Consider the following 18,996-nt stretch of genomic DNA (forward strand, 5'->3'; position numbering starts at 1 on the left):
CTCTGGTGGGCCGGTGGTGTCGCCGTGGGACTTGGCGGTGGCACGGTTAGAGGCTAGGCCCTTCGGCGAGGTGCCGGAGGGTGACCTGGAGTGGCCCTGAGCTGAGCACCCAGCGAGCGCGCGGTTCGTCCTTCAGGACTCCCGGGAGCGTCAGCTCTGGGACATCTTTGGGGGGCAAGGGCACATCGCGGTATCAGAACTCACCAAGCTGACCACGTAGCTTGAAAGCGCCTAGAAGTAGGCTCTGTTTGCCCGGTAGTTGGTTGAGGGTGACATGAAGCTCGTGGCGGAGGTGAGTTTCTGGTACTTGTCCTTTACCCTTTGAATCCCTTGTCGATTGTTTTTAGCGTGCTTACCTTTTGTAGGAGATAAGGAAGATGTCGTCCCGTAAGTCCCACTTCCTCCGGTCAGAATGCGCCCGAGTGGCCGAGCTCGAACATCGGGCAAAGTCCACCTGCCGCGAGTCCTAGGACCGGGCGGCTGAGGCGGCCACAGCGCGGGTGGAGGGGCAGCATGTGGAGGAGCGGGCGACTGCAGCCGAGCAATGGCTCGAGGTGGCAAGGGCCCGCCAGGTGGAGACTGAGGTGGAGTTGCGAGTGTCCCTGGCGAACACCGAGGCGGCGCTTCAGGAGGCTTTGGCGGTCCTTGATCTAGAGCACGCCGCCCTAGAGTCGGTGGAGAAGGCCCTAGAGGTGGAGCGGAGGGCCTGGTCGGAGGCGGATCGAGAGGTGCTCGCGCTCTGGGGCCGGGTGATGGAGACGGAGGATGCGAGTGCCTGGCTGCGTGAGCAGGTGGCCCAGCTACACGAGCAGGTGGCTCGGTAGGTGGAGGATCTCTCCACCCTTGAGGCTTCTCACATCGGTACATACCCTTTTTGTTTTTTGTTGTGTTGGCTTTTCCCTCAGCCTGTTTCTGAGCTCGTTGCTCTTCTCACAGAGCTGGGCAGAAAAGTGGAGGTGCTGAAGCGAGACCTGGTGACTACCAAGGTGATGCTTGGTCAGCGTACGGAGGAGCTGACCAAGTCCCGTGAGGAGCATTGTGCTCTTGAGGGGGATCTTGACCAGATCCGCAACATTGCCCAGCACGTTGTTTCAGAGATCTTTGGGTCAGCACCGAGCACCAGCGCACCCAATGTCCAGCTGGCAGAGGTCCTGGGGGAGGTCTAGGATCTTATTAGATCTGGGCTGTTCTACAGAGCATTGGGGGTGCTGACCGCGGTGGGGATGCACCATCCTCACCTAGACTTCACCACCATCTATAGCGGATACACCGAAGGCATGAGCATGGTGGACATCCAGTCCATCAGGGAGAGCTTGCTGCCATACGCGCGGTCGGTGGCAGACCAAGTCTCCGCCGAGTGGGTGATGGACGTCCGCCGTGAAGACCTGGCCAAAAGCATACATGGAGAGGATGCTGCAGAGCTCTCGGATGGCGAGGATCCTGGGTCGGAGGTGAATGTCGCCCCGATCTTGGTCGAGCCGGATGTCGTGCCGTCGGGAAGTGAGCAGCTCACGTCTTCATCGGTTGCACCATCGTCGGATGTCGCCGGGCCGGCCTAGTAGAATGTAAAAATAATAGTAGTTTAGTGGAAGTAGAAAGTTTTAAGTTTGTGGGGGAAGCCCCCGTATAAAACGTTCGTGTGCTTAATAGCTATAATGGTATTTTGTTTTCTGTGATGGAGTTACTCTGTTCGGAGAAGCTTGTTCCCTTTCGTTCCTTAGTTCTCCCTTAGCATAACTTTGTTTTAAATTTCTTTCTCTCTCGTACCTGCCCGTTTATTCCATGGGCTACAACTTTGCAAGCCCGAGGCGTGGCCCGTGAGGCTCGGCCGATCGTAGCCGTAGGAAAAGGCGGGGTGCGACTAGTCGGAATGTTCTAAAGCAGAGTTACATAAGGTAAATCAAGGGAACGAACTACCCTTTCGTTCGGGTAGGAAGGAGTTTCTTCACACAAAAGTAAAAGAGTACTTAAGGTAAAAACAAAAACAGAGGGGTAGTAGAGCCCCTGAGAGCCCCGAGCCAAAAAGTGTTCAGGTCAGGGTGCTCTTATAGGAGCGTTTGCTAAGTAAAGGTAAGACTAAAACTTAGGAAAAGAAGAAAAGACATAGTTGTTCCAAGGTCCTTGGAGAGAGCGTCATCGTTGTCCTTCAATCGGTAGGCTTCCGGTCGGATCACCTTAGTCGTCTGGATCCTTGCCCGCTGCGCCCCTTTCTTCGATCACGGCCTCCTCGCCTTTTTCTTCCTTTAGCCTGCCAGCCTACCTCAGCAGACGCTTGAGGAGCTGGCAGTCCTTGTAGAGATGGTTGACGGGATAGTTGTGGTTGGTGCACGGGCTCTCCATGAGCTCGTGAAAGCGACCCGGAGGGTCTTGTTGGGGCTGCGTGCCCGCATGATCGGCCGTGGTGACCAACGTGAAGTTAGCCGGTCGGCGGTGATCCTTTCTGTTCTTCTTTCCCCTCTACGTGGAGGGGCCTCGTCTTGATCCTAGCGCTTGGCCTTACCTTTGTCACGGCCCCCGTTGAAGCGCGGCAGAAAAGGCGCTTGCTGGGGGTGTTGGACAAAGGTCCGTGGTTCTAGGCTGTCAGGGCTAGGACTCCGGCTAACACTGCACGCGTCTTGGTTTGGCTTGAGCCACACGTAGATAGGCGGTCGGCATGAGGTGGTCGTCAAGTCAAGACGAGGTGCGGTTGCGGCTTCTTGTGCCGCAATCGGTGGTTGTGGCAATGATAGGGTGTTGTGCCCCATCTGCTGCATCCCTGTTCCCCGGACGGGGAGCGAGGTCATGAGTTGGCATCGCGATGCGGAGCACTCCGCTTGTTGAACAGCGGCGGTCTCCAATAATGCCCGGAGGTTCTGGTGGATTGCTCGTCCACGAGGGTCGTTCGGCTCGGACAGGTCACGTAGGAGCATTGCCACGGTGACAACGTTCTGACTGGCCTGAGCGAACTGTGGGGGGTTAGTCCCTCGAACTAGAGCATTGTGCTAGGACTGACAGGCGCGACCCCAAGCGTCGCTCGCCGGTCCATGCGCGCAGGGCATAGTGTGGTGCGCCGAGCGTGTTGGTGCAGTTGGTGGCTGATGCGGCCACTATCGTCATAGATCCTCCCCATGCTCACGTGTGAGCTCGGGGGTCCCCACGTGGGGGCCCGACGGGGCATGGGTCCAGAAGGACTCTGTTACCCCTAGCGGCTATTCCAGGGCGTCCGCCGCAGCGTACTCCTAGGACCAACGGTGGCTAGGCGCCACGTCACCGATGCTGGAGCCGTCACTCCCGACATCATCATCCATGATGTCGAGGAAATAGGTGAGAGCATAGCTCGCCATCCCCACGAACTCAGACATGAGAGGGTGCGGTGTCAGCACCTTTTGGAGTCCCCGGGCGCATGCGTCCGTGGAAGACGTGAGGCCATAGGGGAACCGGCCGTATGGCGGCTGCGACGGGGACAACGGTAACCCACCGGGTATTTGGCGGAAGATAGAGCATAGTAAGTAAATAACAGCATGTATATTACTCACAGCGGGGTTTGAACAGAGAGTTTACTCGAAATGAAGCGCAGATGCCGCACCGTCGAAGTCGTGCGTCCCGGAGTTGATGGAGGACGTCCCTCCGACGGGTGCTGGGTCACGAGCCTCCTCACGGAGGTGGAGTATGCCGAGCCGGTCGGCGACGAAGTCCAGGCTCCCGAAGCGGAAGGCTTGGAGTGGCTCGAAGACGGGTGGAACCCGCATCCCGGCAGGCGAGAGTGCGGGGAACTCCAGCGAGCCGAAACAAATCGTATCGCCCGTGGCCGCCACGGTGGGGGTGGCGGAAAAATGGGCCATCCGATGACCAAAAGAGTGTTGAACGTATAGCGTCCTCCCCACGGACGGCACCAACTGTCGGTGCAGAAAATGACCAACTAGTAAATATTTGTAGTTTTGCTGCACGTTGCGATCGGAGGTGGCCTAACACTCAATGACACAGGATTTATACTGGTTCAGGCAACGTGCCCTACGTCCAGTCAGGGTCGGTCGGTGACTTTATTCCTGAGCCTAGGTGCTCGAAGTCTGTAGTGGGATTATAAACGAGAAGGAGAAAGAAGGGGGTGTACAAGAGGTTCGGTTGGCTCCAATCGGAAGGGTTGCGGTTGGAACTAGGTGGTCCTACGGTTGGGAGTGTTGATGTCGATCTAGTGAGTCTGAGCTTGAAGAAGTCGATCTCCCCTTGTTGGAGGGAGCGCACCCCCTTTTATAGATGAAGGGGATGGCTTTACAGGTGAGGGGGAAAGAGTATGGATGTTTCTAAGCCTTGCTGCCTACGGTGATGAAAATTGGATAATGGTTGACGCCCCCAATACTGTCGATGTCATTGTAGGATGTCAGATGTGCACGGGAGGTCGAGCTATCTTCTTCAGGAAGGATGACGCTGGTACCTGCAAAAATACTTCTTGATGCCTAGTGGCATGTGAGGAGCCACACTATGTTCACTCGGCATGGCAGATCCTGGAACCCATACTGCGATCGATGTCCAGAGACACGCGGGGGGCTTACCATATGGGAGTTTCTAGCGGCCCCTACAATACTTTGTGTCAAGGTGTCTGCAAAGCACTGTTTTGTGTAGGGTATGGTCCTTGGTACAGTGGTTTTGACTTGTGAGCCATGCCTTGCCTTTCTCCGCACGTCTTCTGGTTCCTTCCGAGTGGGGTATCCCCGGTCGGATGGCCCTAGTCATCTCTCAGTGCGCTGATCGGAGAAGAGCGGTGAGCAGGGTTCCCACGAGCCCCGGTCGCGGGGTCGGAGTCGGAAGCAGTGTTTTGGGCCAGGCCTTTCGATTGGAGAGACTGCTTGGAGACGGCTGGTGCCTGAAGCGAGTGCTCCGGTCGGAGAGGTGGATCGAAGAAGTTGACGAACGTGCATTTGTTCTTAAGGGTAGACCTTCCGGTCGGTGACCGGACTACCCTTCTGGCCCGTTGTGTTTTAGATTTTTGGGCTGGCCCATGAATTATATGTTGTTTTCCTGGGCCGAGCCCGGGCGCGGAAGCCGGTCCTCGAGGGACCCCGGGTTTATGAACCCGACATTAAGGTTACAAGAGGGCGCGTCGTACCTCTCTTTATATAGGGGAGAGGGTAAGGGCACGTATCTACTCCTAATCGGTTATAAGAGAAGAGTCCTAATCCTATTACAGAATCTAGCTTTCATAGTAAGCCGATTAAGTCGATCTGAAATAGCTTGAAATCCACACTACCATGTCTTGCGTCCTTCAACAGATCGTGGGTCATCCCAGAGCCCATCTAGGTAGAACTCGTGTGGAAAACCCCTAAGACACTGGTCCGTCAACTGCCGAGAGATGATTCACGGCCTTTACATTTCCTATGCCGGATCACTCTCCTCTTCAAAATAACTTTCAATGACAATGTGTCCTGAAAATGAAATAAGAGGAGAAACTATATGAATGGTAACATAAATAAAATAAGAAATATGGATCTCATAGTGCTGCTGCCACCATATAGCTTCCTTCAGATCGACATAGGGCATGCCCCCTTTCTACTTTAAGATAGTCATTGTATGTATAATTTGTTTCTTAGTTATACATTACAAAATAATCATGTAATTTCTACATGATTTCTTTACTGGCCCCGTTGGATTTAGTCCCAACCTCTACCACTGCTTACACATGGTTAGTGTACAAGTGATTGCAACCAGTCCTGGAAAGCAAGCCTTTGGTTTAACAGTCCTGTAATAGTTCACGTGCCTGCTGATAATTAGGCCTCTACGTGACTTTGTTATTCTCAAGGTCTATCCATCTACTCTTATATATGTAGGCGTTACGTGCAAGTCTGTGGTTGTTTAAAATTAACCATTGTAATTTTAGTTAATTCCTTTGTCTGATAATCGATTTATAGTTTTTTTCATAGTATAACCAGTTTATTATAGTTGATACATGGAGGTCCATGCAGTCAGGGCTCAAGGGTATCTCCACCAATCTTCCAATAATCTGTCTTCTAATAAGTAGGTATTGTGGCAGCCCAATGTTATTTTTATTTGGAGAGTTGCTATAGCGGTATACAACATCTCTCTCAATATCCATATAAAAGATGGAGCTTACATGTGTGTATAGGAAAAAAAAGATGGATGAAAAGTTGTGGTTGGGATGGGTCCATACCATTGGCGGAGATACAGTCGGCTTTATTTAAAGGGAGATGATGAAAAAATGGTAACTATTGGTGATAAAAAAGGTATATTGAAAAAATGTTGGAGAAAAAAAAAGAGTCTGTCTACTACACAATCATGTGTTTTATGCAGTTTCAACACATGAATTTTTTTGCACCATAGGATTAAGATCCAACAGCCTCCACCCTTCTTCTACCTCTAGCCTCCACAGATCACAGATCACAATTTTTTTTTATGGAAGAACAAATCACAGATCCGCCGCCACCGCCGCCGCCGAGCTCGCCGGTCGCCGGCGCCGGCGCCGGTGGTCACCATGGAGAGAGAGATAAAAAAATCTATATATTTTTTTATGTTAAAATATACGTGTGTTGTATAGTATTTCTAAAAAAAAAAAAAGCTGCTGGGCTGCTGGAGAGTGGAGATGCTTAACTAATCTTAAACAGAGTCACGAAAAAGACGGCCATGAGCCCGATTCATCCCATCGTTCTTCCATCATTCGATGGCACATACCACCAAAGGGTCCAAAGCACACAAGACAACCGCAAGGCAACAACAGCAGCAGAGGAACCTCGCCGGCCGCACCAGGGCACCCACTCCATCTCTGATCTCCCGCTCATTCTCATTCGTTCCCCTCGCGCCGCGTTGCGTGATTCGATCGGATTCTGTTCCTCCGCCCCGTTCCGTTCCGTCCGGGCCGCTGCCGCTGCCGCTGCGGCTGCGGCTGCGGCTGCGGCTGCGCCCAGGCCCCAGCGAGCCCCCGGCCCCCAAAGGCTGCGGCCGTCGCAGTCCCATCGATTCCTCCCGCTTCGCTTTCCCACCCCTCGAAGCCGAATCCGATGGTTCCACCCGTTGACCGCCTCCGCCATCGGAGGCCGCGCCTCCTCCTCCCCGCCTTCTCCCTCGGTCCCCGCGCCCGCCTCCTCCTATAGATATACCGCCCACGCATCGCCCCCCCATGGCGGTCGGCGGCGACGACGACAGCATGGAGCGGGACTTCGCCGCCAGGCTGCGCCTCGCGCATTCGCCCTCCCGGGCCACACCTGCCGCCGCCTCCTCCCCCACCGCCGCCGGGGGCATCGCCTTCCGCGCGCCGCAGGAGCAGTTCACCGCCGACGACTTCGTACTCGGCAAGATCTACGGCGTCGGCTCGTACTCCAAGGTTCTCTTACTGCTACTCGCTTGCCGTGGCCTGCGCGGCCGCCTGGATCGTGGGAATTGCGGTTATTCACCGAGGTTGGGATGATGAAAAAAATGGCAGGTGGTGCGGGCCAAGAAGAAGGACACGGGCCGCGTCTACGCGCTCAAGATCATGGACAAGAAGTTCATCACCAAGGAGAACAAGATCTCCTACGTCAAGATGGAGCGCATCGTGCTCGACCAGCTCGACCACCCGGGCGTCATCAGGCTCTTCTTCACTTTTCAGGACACATACTCCCTCTGTTAGTGCCCCTCCTCAACCAACCAGCAGTAGTCAGAACTAACGGTGAAGAGCTACTAATTTGATTGTAAAGTAATGCCGCCCTTCGATCAATACCATGTCTCTTTTGCCGTGTAGACATGGCGCTCGAGTCGTGCGAAGGCGGGGAGTTGTTCGACCAAATTGTCCGGGTTAGTGTCCAGCTGCTTACAATGTGGTTCAACAGCTGCTTACAATGTGGTTCATTCCCGTTCTGCCTTTGCTTCTTCTGCTCATAATTTGGTTGCAGAAAGGTCGTCTCTCTGAGGACGATGCACGGTTTTATGCTGCTGAAATCGTCGATATACTGGAGTATTTGCATAGTGTCGGCTTAATTCATCGGGACGTCAAGGTAGGTGTGAAATGAAAATCAGGATGGAGTTGCTCATGACGCTTTATGTGTATGTCGTATTTGATTTGATATTTGACAAGGACTGCATTGGTCTTTCAGCCAGAAAATCTACTGCTTACTTCTGATGGCCACATCAAGATTGCTGACTTTGGTAGCGTCAAACCTACAAGGGATACTCCAATCAAAGTTCTCCCAAATTCAACTAGTAAGACGAAACATATGCTGCCCTGAATCATCATAAAATTCTGAATATCCTGCTTTTTAATTTTTGTTTTCCCAATGTTTGTGTACAGATGAAAGGGCCTGTACATTTGTTGGAACCGCCGCATATGTACCACCTGAGGTCCTGAACTCTGCACCAGCAACCTTTGGGTGAGTAAACCTACATCTGATAAACCCACAACAAATCATTACTAGTAGGAAGATCTGTTTTCCTTCATTATACTCAAAGTATTTGTTTATCATACATGTATGTTTCTATATATGTGTGAGTTATTTACTGGACTATCAAGAATCAGCATCACTTTTTTACTGACAACACTAGATACGTGAGATATTCAGACTGCATTGTCCTCACAGTCATCAGTAATCTAAATGCACATTCGTGCATAAGATGTGACTTAAAGGTCTGGTTGCTCACATTGCTAGAAACATTCATTGCCCAAGAGATGAATGCATGCCTGGAAACTGTACTTTGTGGTGATATGAGCAAAAAATATAGACTGATACTTATTGTACTATGAACTTCATCACAGAAATGATTTATGGGCATTGGGATGCACGCTGTACCAAATGCTTTCTGGTTCTTCGCCGTTTAAAGATGCCAGTGAGTGGTTAATGTTCCAGAGAATCATTGCAAGGGACCTCAAATTTCCAGAGTATTTTTCAACTGAAGCAAGAGATCTTATTGACAAATTGCTGGTATGTATACAAATACCTATTGCTTCTATGGATCATGTGCACAAGTTCCTCATTTATTATTCATGCAAAACGTCCTATAATTTGGAATGGAGGGAGTAACAAGGATGGTAAGAAATAAAGAAAGTAGCCTAGCCAGGCTTTGCCAGGGCTATCTCTAGTTTGGTAATAGAAACTGCAAGTGTATGTAAGTCAGATTCTGGAAAATCAGTAGATGCTCATTTATGCTTACTGTCCAAACACAATGGTGACTGATTTTCTTTTAAGACAGTGAATTTGCATTCGTTTCCCTAAAACGGTTTCCTTGCCTTTGACCTTTGATCCCAAATTCAAAAACCGTGAATTTGATGTTTGGCTTCACTTTGTCCAATATTTATCTTATGAATATGTAGGATGTTGATCCAAGCAAAAGGCCAGGTGCAGGACCTGATGGTTATTCTTCCTTGAAGGAGCATCCTTTCTTCAGAGGCATAGACTGGAAGAACCTGAGGAAGACACGACCACCTAAGCTTGCAATCGATGCAAATGTACTTTTTGTTACATATGTCAATTAAATCTTTACTTTATTCCAGCCTTCATCTTCCTAACAATATCCTCAATCAGGCAAATGAAGATGAAGATGGCCAGGATTCAAATTGGTTGGCACACATGGGAGGTGCAGCAGTCAACCAACAGTCAAACACTGTTGGTAATTATGGTGCCCCATCATCATCTGAAGTGCGCTCCCATATATCTAAATTAGCTTCCATCGACTCCTTCGACTCAAAATGGTAAATCTTGTATATCATGAAATTGATTATGCTCTACAAAAGTCAATATAAAATACAATTGATTATGCTCTACAAAAGTCAATATAAAATACAATGTGGATATGGTGGACACACTACTCTCATTTTTTCCACAAGTAAGAAATTCATGTTGATGGACATATTGCTTAAACAATGTGTCAGGCAAGAATTCCTGGACCCTGGTGAGTCTGTAGTCTTGATATCAAAGCTGAAGAAGATTAATAAGCTAGCAAACAAGAAGGTCCAGTTGATCCTCACTGACAAACCTCAATTGATCTGTGTTGACCCTTCAAAAATGGTGGCCAAGGGAAACATTATTTGGTCTGATGATCCAAGTGAACTTAGTGTGCAAGTATCAGATTCTTCACATTTTAGAATATGCACGGTATTCATCTAAGCTACTGCTGCTGCTTTAGTATTGTGCTGGAATTTGCATGCTTATCACACCTAATTGAGTTCTCTTACAGCCAAAGAAGGTGTCAACGTTTGAGGATGCGAAACAGCGTGCCTGGCAATGGAAGAAGGCAATTGAAGACCTCCAACGCAGCCAAAGGAATTGATTTTCAATTCAAATCAAAACCCTAAAACTCCAAATTAGGCAATGTTAATACAGCACATCCTTTCCACTTGGAGGCCCCGTGCCTGGATGCATGGAACTTGCTACTCGCTAATTCACACACTGAATGGTGGCCCCTAAGATTTTCCCCTTTCCACACAATTTTGTTTGTCACTTTTGTGAACCGTTGCAGCAGATAGCGTCAAAACAGGCTGCAGTCTGGAAATATTGACACCGGAAACTATTTCATCTAAACGACTTTAACAGTCTGCCATACTTCAGTCTCTCTGTTATCTTCTGTTCTAGAGCATCTGTACTAAGAGTAATTCTTTGATTTCGCAAGATATTGAATTTTATGTTAATTACTGTTGACACATAAATTGTCCACAGCTTGTTGTCTCGAAACGCTTGGGCTTTAATCAAATTTCAGTATCCTGATTTCAAGTAACAATGCATTGTGAACCAATATTTATATGGTTTCTTATACGCAACAAATCAGTATTCTTTTTTCCTTCACATTTGGAGTACTTCACATGAGGCGCTGTATATAACCTTTTTCCAATTTCCATAGCGTTGTAATAAATAAATACTAAAACATTTGTTGAGGTATAGGCAAATGTTGTTTTGGGTGATATCCAGACAATTTCACGACACGTCATGTAGTATATGTTGTTTTGGGTGATATATAGACAAATTCATCCAAAGAGATTCACGACCGCCTGCGCGGACCTCAGGCGCGGAGCACAGGCGGTCAATGCCCCGCGCCTCTGATTTTTTTCTTTTCCCGCTCGGGTGGCCCGCGGACGATTCATCCCTGCGGAGCGGAGGCAAACAATGCCAAGCGCCTCGTCTCCACTGCGCCGCCGCACACACCTCCTATTCGACGGAATGCCCCGCTAGACCGGGACGCCTGATGCCATGGCCTTCCTGGGGCTCTGTCGCGGCCTCCTCCTCCGGGGATCTCCAGGCGCTGCACGCATCGGCCTCAACGGAAAGGTGCATCCATTTCTCCTCGTGCCACCTCCACCCCCGGCGTAGAAACGCTGCGGAGCACTAACGCCGCTGTGTTTTCTCGTTGTTCATGGAAGCAGGAGATTATGCCGGGTGCTTCCGGCGGGACAGGTCACAACACTTCTCGCTCGATGGAGTTGAGGACGTGGCAGAGCAAGGCGTCGAACCGCCGCCGTTATCTCTGGCGAAGAGCCTGGCTTCTGTCGCCAAGGAGTCGGCGGCGGCCGTCCAGAGGCAGAGGAAGCCACTCACGCGGATGGAGCGGAAGCAGTTGGCTGAGCTCCGCATAAAGAAGAGGGTCAAGGCGCAGTACCTCAACAGCAGGTTCTACGACCTCATGGATAAGGTCGTGGCGAATGCTGAGACGCTGGAGGATGCATACGACATTGTCCGTCTGAATTCGAACGTTAACCTAGCGTCTGCAAAGGATGATGTCTGCTTTGTCACGCTGGCAGAGCAGCTGAGGAGTGGGGAGTTTGATGTCCGAGGAAATGCTTTCTCAGTGGTGGCGAAGAGAAAACGAGGACACCTTGTTCTTCCTAGGCTGAACCTGAAAGTGGTTCAGGAAGCGATAAGGGTGGTGCTTGAGGTTGTCTATAGGCCTCAGTTCTCAAAGATATCACATGGTTGTCGCAGTGGGCGAGGTTATCACTCAGCTCTCAGGTTCATATCTGATGAAATTGGGGTTCCAGATTGGTGCTTTACTGTCCCCTTAGACAAGGAAGTTGATAGTAGTGTAATCTCTAAGCTTATTTCGCTAATACAGGAGAGGATCGAGGACTCCCAGTTAGCTGCATTCATGCGAAATAAGCTTAGAGATTACTTGGTATTAGGTGGGTACCCCAAAGGTCATGGGCTTCCTCAAGAAGGTGTACTTGCACCAATCCTGATGAACATATATCTTGACAGTTTTGACCACGAGGTATTCAGGATTTGCTTGAAACATGAAGGCCTTGGTTTAGAGCCAACAAATGTTTCAGAAGACCGTGGCTCAAATTTGCGGCGCTGGTTTCGGAGTCAACTTAATGGCAAGGATGAAAGTAGTGAAGGTCAAACAGATTGTCAGACAAAGGTAAAGCTATATGCTTGTAGGTATATGGATGAGATTTTCGCAGCAGTTTCTGGATCCAGAGATGATGCAGAAGATATGAGATCTGAAATGGTTGCTTACTTAAACAAATCACTTTACTTGGATGTTGACGATAAATTTCATCTTATACCAATCAGAAGGAACCCACGGGGCTTGCAATTTTCTGGTGTTGTGGTCAGAGTAGAAACGAAGGAAAATGCTAAACTAAAAGCTGTGCATAAGCTGAAGGAGAAGATTGGTCTGTTTGCTTCTCAGAAGCAAGAGATTTGGGACACTATGAATCTTAGAGTAGGAAAGAAGTGGTTGGCATATGGCTTGAGAAGAATAAAAGAGAGTGAGATCAAGTCGCTTGGCCTTAGCACCCCTTTGCTGGATCACATTGCACAATTTAGAAAAGAGGGAATGAACACAGATCACTGGTTCAAAACTTTGCTAAAGGTATGGATGCAGGATGTTAATGCCAAAAATGAGCTAAATGAGGATGTTCTCTTATCAAAATACATTGCTGAACCAGCACTTGCGCAAGACCTTAGGGATGCATTCTACAACTTCCAGAAGCAAGCTAAAGATTACATTTCATCAGAGACTGCTGCAACAGAAGCATTGTTGTCCAATTTAAAGAGTGAGGAATCAACTAGTACCTGCACGGCTGCACTAATGGCAGTGCCATTAAAATTAATGCACCTCTTAGCTATATTCAGAAGTGCCTTCATCGCTATGGTATAATTAATCTTGAAGGTTTCCCTAGGCATGTCTCAGCCCTTGTCTTGCAAGATGATGAGTTAATAGTAAGTTGGTTTGCAGGAACAATTCATCGTTGGGTAAGATGGTTTTCTGAAGTTGATAATTTTAAAGAACTTCAGCTTATGTTTGTCGAATGTGTCAGAAAATCCTGCATCAGGACACTATCTGCGAAGTACAGGATGTATGAAAAACTGACAGAAAAGCGGTTTGAACTTGATGATCATGGCATTCCAATGGTTGAGGATTTTGAGGCAATAATTAAACCTTTAGAATCTAGTTATTCCGTGGCTTCTACTGATGAAGCTTTGATGTATGGCATTTTTAGTAGCGGTTTAGTTGTGCTAACACTGTCAAGAGAGTCCCTACTCGACAATCCAACTGCTTTGTCATGGGCTGCCAATCTGCGTCACCAAGTATGTATGTGCTTCATGTGAAGGAGAAACAGCGTTTCCCTGGATGGAGGACAGGTTTCTCGTCATCAATCAATGGGATTTTGGATGGTAAACGAATTGGATTGTGCACCCAGCATATTAAAGATCTATATCTAGGACACATCTCCCTTCAATCAGTTGATTTTGGTTCACTGCTTAGATGACTCGAAGGTGATACCTGTGATTTTCTAATAGTAGAAGGCTTTGTACTTACTCACATGATAGTTGGTTCAGTACTTGTAAATCTGACATGGTTATGCAATCATAGTATGATTTTCTAGAGACAACTTGAGTGGTATGCTTGTGGACTATTTCAAATAGAAGTTAGGCTACAATTTGAAATTGCTCCTTTGTGGTGAGTAGTTCAGATTTTTCAGAGTTCAATTTTAGTTGGCAGTTCTTCAATATTCTAAAATGTTGTGTGTGTTGTGCTTGTGTTAGGGAGTTGGTCTCTCTGCCCTCTCCCCTGCAACTTATTCTCTCTCCTTAGTGGAGTGACACACTAGGTGAACCATGGGCGGCGCCTAAGCAGTACCTAGGCAGACTAGATGGCCATTAGGCATTAGGCATTGTCTGTCTAGGTAGTTTAGGTGGCTACTTTGATTTTTTTTTCTTTTCTCGAATACATAGGACTGTAGGAGAAATGCGTCTGAGGCTGTGTTTAGTTGTAGGAATTTGGATTTTGGGGCTACTGTAGTACGTTCGTTTTTATTTGGCAAATAGTGTTCAAACATGGACTAATTAGGCTCAAAACGTTCGTCTCGCAATTTCCCACCAAACTGTGCAATTAGTTTTTCTTTTCGTCTACATTTAATGCTCTATGCATGGGCCGCAAACATTCGATGTGACAGGTACTGTAGCAACTTTTTGGAAGTTGGGGTGGAACTAAACAAGGGCTCATTGCATTAATTGGAAGAAAATGGTCCAATCATGATTTTCCACTCTTATTTTAGAACAATTTCAGTGATCCACTTATTTATTTGGATCAACAAAGCACAAAAGTTTCTACTTTAATTATGAACCTTATCCCCCCGAGGTCGTGATCTGATGGACACAGGCAGGACCCAGATCCTGGTTATGTTTCTAGTTAATCAATACAATATGAAGAGAGAGCCCACAGGCACTTGAAGCAAGACTTGGCTCTGTGCAGTCATTGTGCTGAAATATAAGCCTTTTTCTTAAGCACATACATTTGTGCAAAGTAGATGTAAGCAGCCAGGCTAAAAGCACTGAGGACGGCAAGAAACCAGTAGAAGTAATCCAGATGCGCTCGGTTTACGTTGTTGGAGAACCAGCTTCCTCCAGTGCTACTGGTCACCATGTCAATGGTGTACACAAGAAAGCTACTGATGAAGTTCCCTGTCCCAACTATGCTGAAGTATAAACCCAAGCCCAAGCTGCGTATACTATGAGGCACTTGGTCATAGAACAGTTCTTGCAATCCAACAATGGCGAAAGTATCAGAGAATCCAGTCATAATGTACTGAGGGACAATCCACATGAAGCTCATAGGAATAACATCTTGAGGTTTATCCAGTAGGCCATAGTCACTAGCCACCTTGAGCCTCCTTGTCTCCACGAGTGCAGCAACGACGGCCATGGCGGTCGAAATAGCCAACCCGACACCGATCCTTTGCAGCATTGTGATGCCTGAAGGGTTCTTGGTGCATTTTCTGGCCATGGGCAGGAGGATCCGATCATAGATTGGCAGGGAGACCATGACTGAAGCGCTGATCAAGTTTTGCAGGGAAGCAGCTGGAACTACTATGCTACCTATCCTCCTGTCCAGTGTGCTTGCCTGCTTAGTGAAGAAAGTAATGGACTGTGCAACAACAACAGCGTAAATCAGGCATGTGGCCCAAATAGGGAACAGCTTGAGCAATGCCGTGGCTTCATCATGAGGAAAATTTGCGCTGCCGATGTTGCTAGTATTGCCATCAGATGACGACGGCAGAGAGTTGTGAGAATCATCAGGTAATCTGCAAGACAAAAAAGAGAGTGATGTTTTTTTTTGGGTTTCAGAAGAATGGTTGGCTTCAATGGAAGAAGGTCGTTTGATAATAATAAGCTCACTTTGCGTGCCATGGCGCAAGCCATGCCACAAGCGATCTGCCGACTTGTTCAAACAGGCCTCCACTACCACTACTCTTGAGAGGATAGAAGCGGTAAGTCTTGGTCCCAAAAACGAAGAGAGCAAGGCCAATTATCATGGCAAGGCATGGGATCCCAAACCCAAACTGCCAGCTTATGCTTTCTTGAACGTAGTTCAGTATCGACACGGTGACGGCGTTGCCACCATATGCAGCGAAGTACCACCAGTTGAAGAAAGAGCTCCTTGAGGCCAGTTCTCCAGGGTCATTCTCATCGAATTGATCTGCGCCAAACGCTTGGACGCAAGGTTTGTGGCCGCCCTGACCAAATGCCACCACATAGAGGGACAGGTAGAAGAGAGCCACAGGAACAGAAGACGAATACTTCGACCTGCCCACAGACTCTGATGGCAGAAGAACTGATGAGATGGTGAGCATCGCTAGCCCCTGGAGACAGAGTAGCCACAGTAATTCGATCAGGTTCGTTCAAAGACCCCATATCCAGATTCCAGAATTCAGTTGTTTGCGTTTCATACTATGATGTAGAGGAGGGATGCGCAGACGATGGTACGGTACCGACCGAGCCAGGAGTCGGCGACCGCAGAACCAAGCAGCGGCAGCAGGAGCGCGGTGCCAAGCCACGCGTTGACGGCCGCGGCGGCCGACGGCGTGGACTGCCCGAGCGGGCCGGTCAGGTAGATCATCAGGTTGCCCATGATGCCGAAGAAGGCGAACCGCTCCGCCACCTCCACGCCTGAGTCTCGGAGAGCACAAATCACTAAAAAAGTGGTGCGCAATTGCGCGCACAGAGTTTTCGAGTATACCGATGATGAAGAGCGCAGCACGCCAACGGCCGGAGCCGCCGCGTGAGGCCGGACGGCCGAGGTGGTCCACCGCGGAGAGCGGCGACTCTGGCCGCGGCAGGAGCGCCGCCTCCGTCTCCTCCTCCATCACGCAGCCTTGCTGCTGTGCTGCCGTTCACTGTTCAAAGTCAGTGCGCTGTCTGTGGAGCTGAACCTCGTCGTCGTCGCACCAAAAGGCCTTCCAGTGTACGGAGTAATAGCGTAGTCTAAAAAATATTATTATTGCTCCAACTGCAGAGCGTGTTCCATCCTGATAGTGATAGGCTGATAGCCCCCTCCTACGGTCCTACCTGCCATTGCCGTGAATAGTGAACACCAAACGCTGTCCTTTTTTTTTTAATCGAGGTGTGAAACAAACTCTGTCCTTATGTTCTCCGTTCTTTTTCTTTTACCCTTAAAAATCAGCAGATTTTACGCGATCAAATCCGTTAGATTTTTTATAAATACGATTTATTAGTGAAAGTTGTAGCATAAATCCTGAAACACAATCAAAATAAAAAAAAAATCTATTAGCAGATAAATAAAAAAAGTCTACGAACAATCTCGGGTTGGTGTTTTCCATTTAGGTGCCGTTCGGCTGTCCTTAAAAGGCGGCTGGTTCGGCTTCTTCTTTCAGCCGGAACAGTATTTTTCTCTCACACTAATTCAGCATGAACAGTGTTTTTAGCCAAATTTAGTCAAACGAATGTGGCATTAAACTGCAAACGACCATCGCTCTGCACATAAACCCCTTATACTGTGGCTGTAGTCGCTGTAACAGTGTATATTAGACGATATAAAAAGATCAACAGTACGGTTCGGACGGATACCCGCGCTGCACTCCGTTTTCTGCGCTCGGGCTAGCACACCCCCGCTCGAACTTGTATTTCGCGCGCCCACGCGGGGCCCGCGCCGCCAGATCGCGCGCAAGGACCACTCGCGCCCTCTCCCCTTCTCACGCGTATTAAAACATGTGCAACACCCGATCTACTTTGCAACATTCAAATGAAACACTTACAATATACATCCGAAACAGCTAAAACACTTGCAACTTACGTCCGAAACACTTGCAAAACACTAAAAAAACTTGAAAACACGTGTGTAATATTATCGGTGTTTCGAATAAACACCAACTAGTAAATTTATATTTGTTGCACTTAGGTCCGAATGACGTGCTAAAGGACACAAGGTTTATATTGGTTCGGGCAGAATGTCCATACGTCCAGTTTGCTGCCGCTCGTGTTATTAGCACTGAAAAAGGTTCGTAGTAGGATGTACAAACGGTCGAGAGAGGGACATGCCCCAAGTCTCTGATGGAAAGGTCGAAAAGATGCCAAGAGCTTGGTTGCTGCTTGGCTGTGTGTTATGTGATATGTTGTGTGTAGAATCGACCCGTCCCTTTAGCGGGGTGCCCTGTCCTCTCTTTTATAGACTAAGGGGAGCAGGGATCATAGATGGAAGAAAGAGGAAAAACCAGAGGTAGAGAAGGTCCTTCGAAGGTGCCAGGTCTTCCTTTTCCCTTGAGCCTGCCCTGCTGACATGGCAGACGGTGCCAGGGATAACACGTTCGTTGATCCTGATAGGGCCATGCTCTGGCTTCGTTCAGCAAGTGGTCACGTCCCATCGTACTCCGGCGGACGGTGCGGCGTGCCAGGGTGCCGAGCCGTGACCCTACGAGAGCAGACGGGGAAGTGACCATACACCCATTACTATAGATGATGTAAGTTCCCTCCTGAATTGTAGTGGTTGTCGTATGTTTATGTCAGGATCCGCGTCCGAGGGCTGATGGCGACGCCCACAATAATGTAAGACAAAAGTCGGTGCCTACAATACTATTCGAGCTCTGTCATGTCTGGAAGGGCTTAAAGTGCCCGTCCCGTCATATCTTGATGGTACTTTCCTACAGGCGTGCAGGGTATGATCCTCGGTACTATGGTTGACCTGAGTGTCCTGTCTTACCCTATGCTCGTCATTATGAAGGAGTAGGGTGTAGACGTCGGGCGAGGCGGAGCCTACCCTGCTCTGACGTCGGGCGAGGCAGGGCCAACCCTCAGCCGTTGGGCGAGGCAGAGTTTGGCCCTAGACATTGGACGAGGCGGAGTCCAGCCCTCGGAGGTCGGGTGAGGCGGAGCCAACCATTAGGGGTCGGGCGAGACGGAGCCAACCTTCGATCGTATGGGTAAGAAGTGTAGTTACGCTCTTGTCTGTTCGGAAGCATCAATGTTTGATGGTTATTAGCTCCTCTTTATGTACCCCAGTATTTGGTCTCCGATAGTAGCCCCCGAGCCCCCGGGTGATTCGGATAGAATCGCCCGGGGGGTGATTTGACTTTGCCAGAGGGTGTAGCCCCCGAGCCCCTGGGTGATTTGGATAGAATCGGCCGGGGGTATTTCGATTCGTGAGAGGGTGTAGCCCCCGAGCCCCCGGGTGATTCAGATAGAATCGCTCGGGGGGTATTTTGATTCGCCAGAGGGTGCGCGCGAGCGTACCCGTCGGGTGTAGCCCCCGAGCCCCCGTGTGATTCAGATAGAATCGCCCGGGGGGTAATTCGGACCCTTCATGGGTATG

General features: G+C 49.1%; 2 protein-coding genes and 1 pseudogene across 2 annotated transcripts; 2 read left to right on the top strand and 1 right to left on the bottom strand.

Moving 5' to 3' along the window:
- The first annotated feature begins 6,668 nt into the window (after window positions 1-6,668).
- LOC136453643 (3-phosphoinositide-dependent protein kinase 2-like) lies at window positions 6,669-10,671 on the top strand. Its single transcript, XM_066454201.1, has 11 exons — window positions 6,669-7,309; window positions 7,409-7,589; window positions 7,706-7,758; window positions 7,857-7,958; window positions 8,058-8,163; window positions 8,252-8,330; window positions 8,714-8,879; window positions 9,269-9,403; window positions 9,480-9,646; window positions 9,827-10,049; window positions 10,132-10,671. The coding sequence occupies exons 1-11, from the start codon at window positions 7,106-7,108 to the stop codon at window positions 10,222-10,224; spliced, it is 1,509 nt and encodes a 502-aa protein (XP_066310298.1). The 5' UTR covers window positions 6,669-7,105; the 3' UTR covers window positions 10,225-10,671.
- A 467-nt stretch (window positions 10,672-11,138) lies between these two features.
- Window positions 11,139-13,660, top strand: LOC136450806 (nuclear intron maturase 4, mitochondrial-like; annotated as a pseudogene).
- A 771-nt stretch (window positions 13,661-14,431) lies between these two features.
- On the bottom strand, window positions 14,432-16,607 carry LOC136450807 (protein NRT1/ PTR FAMILY 5.10-like). The gene is made up of 4 exons (XM_066451432.1): window positions 16,411-16,607; window positions 16,123-16,340; window positions 15,570-16,033; window positions 14,432-15,475 (listed from the first exon to the last, which is right to left on the bottom strand). The coding sequence occupies exons 1-4, from the start codon at window positions 16,535-16,537 to the stop codon at window positions 14,647-14,649; spliced, it is 1,638 nt and encodes a 545-aa protein (XP_066307529.1). The 5' UTR covers window positions 16,538-16,607; the 3' UTR covers window positions 14,432-14,646.
- Between the last annotated feature and the right edge of the window lie 2,389 nt (window positions 16,608-18,996).

Source organism: Miscanthus floridulus, chromosome 5, assembly GCF_019320115.1.
Source record: "Miscanthus floridulus cultivar M001 chromosome 5, ASM1932011v1, whole genome shotgun sequence".
Classification (NCBI taxonomy): domain Eukaryota; kingdom Viridiplantae; phylum Streptophyta; class Magnoliopsida; order Poales; family Poaceae; genus Miscanthus; species Miscanthus floridulus.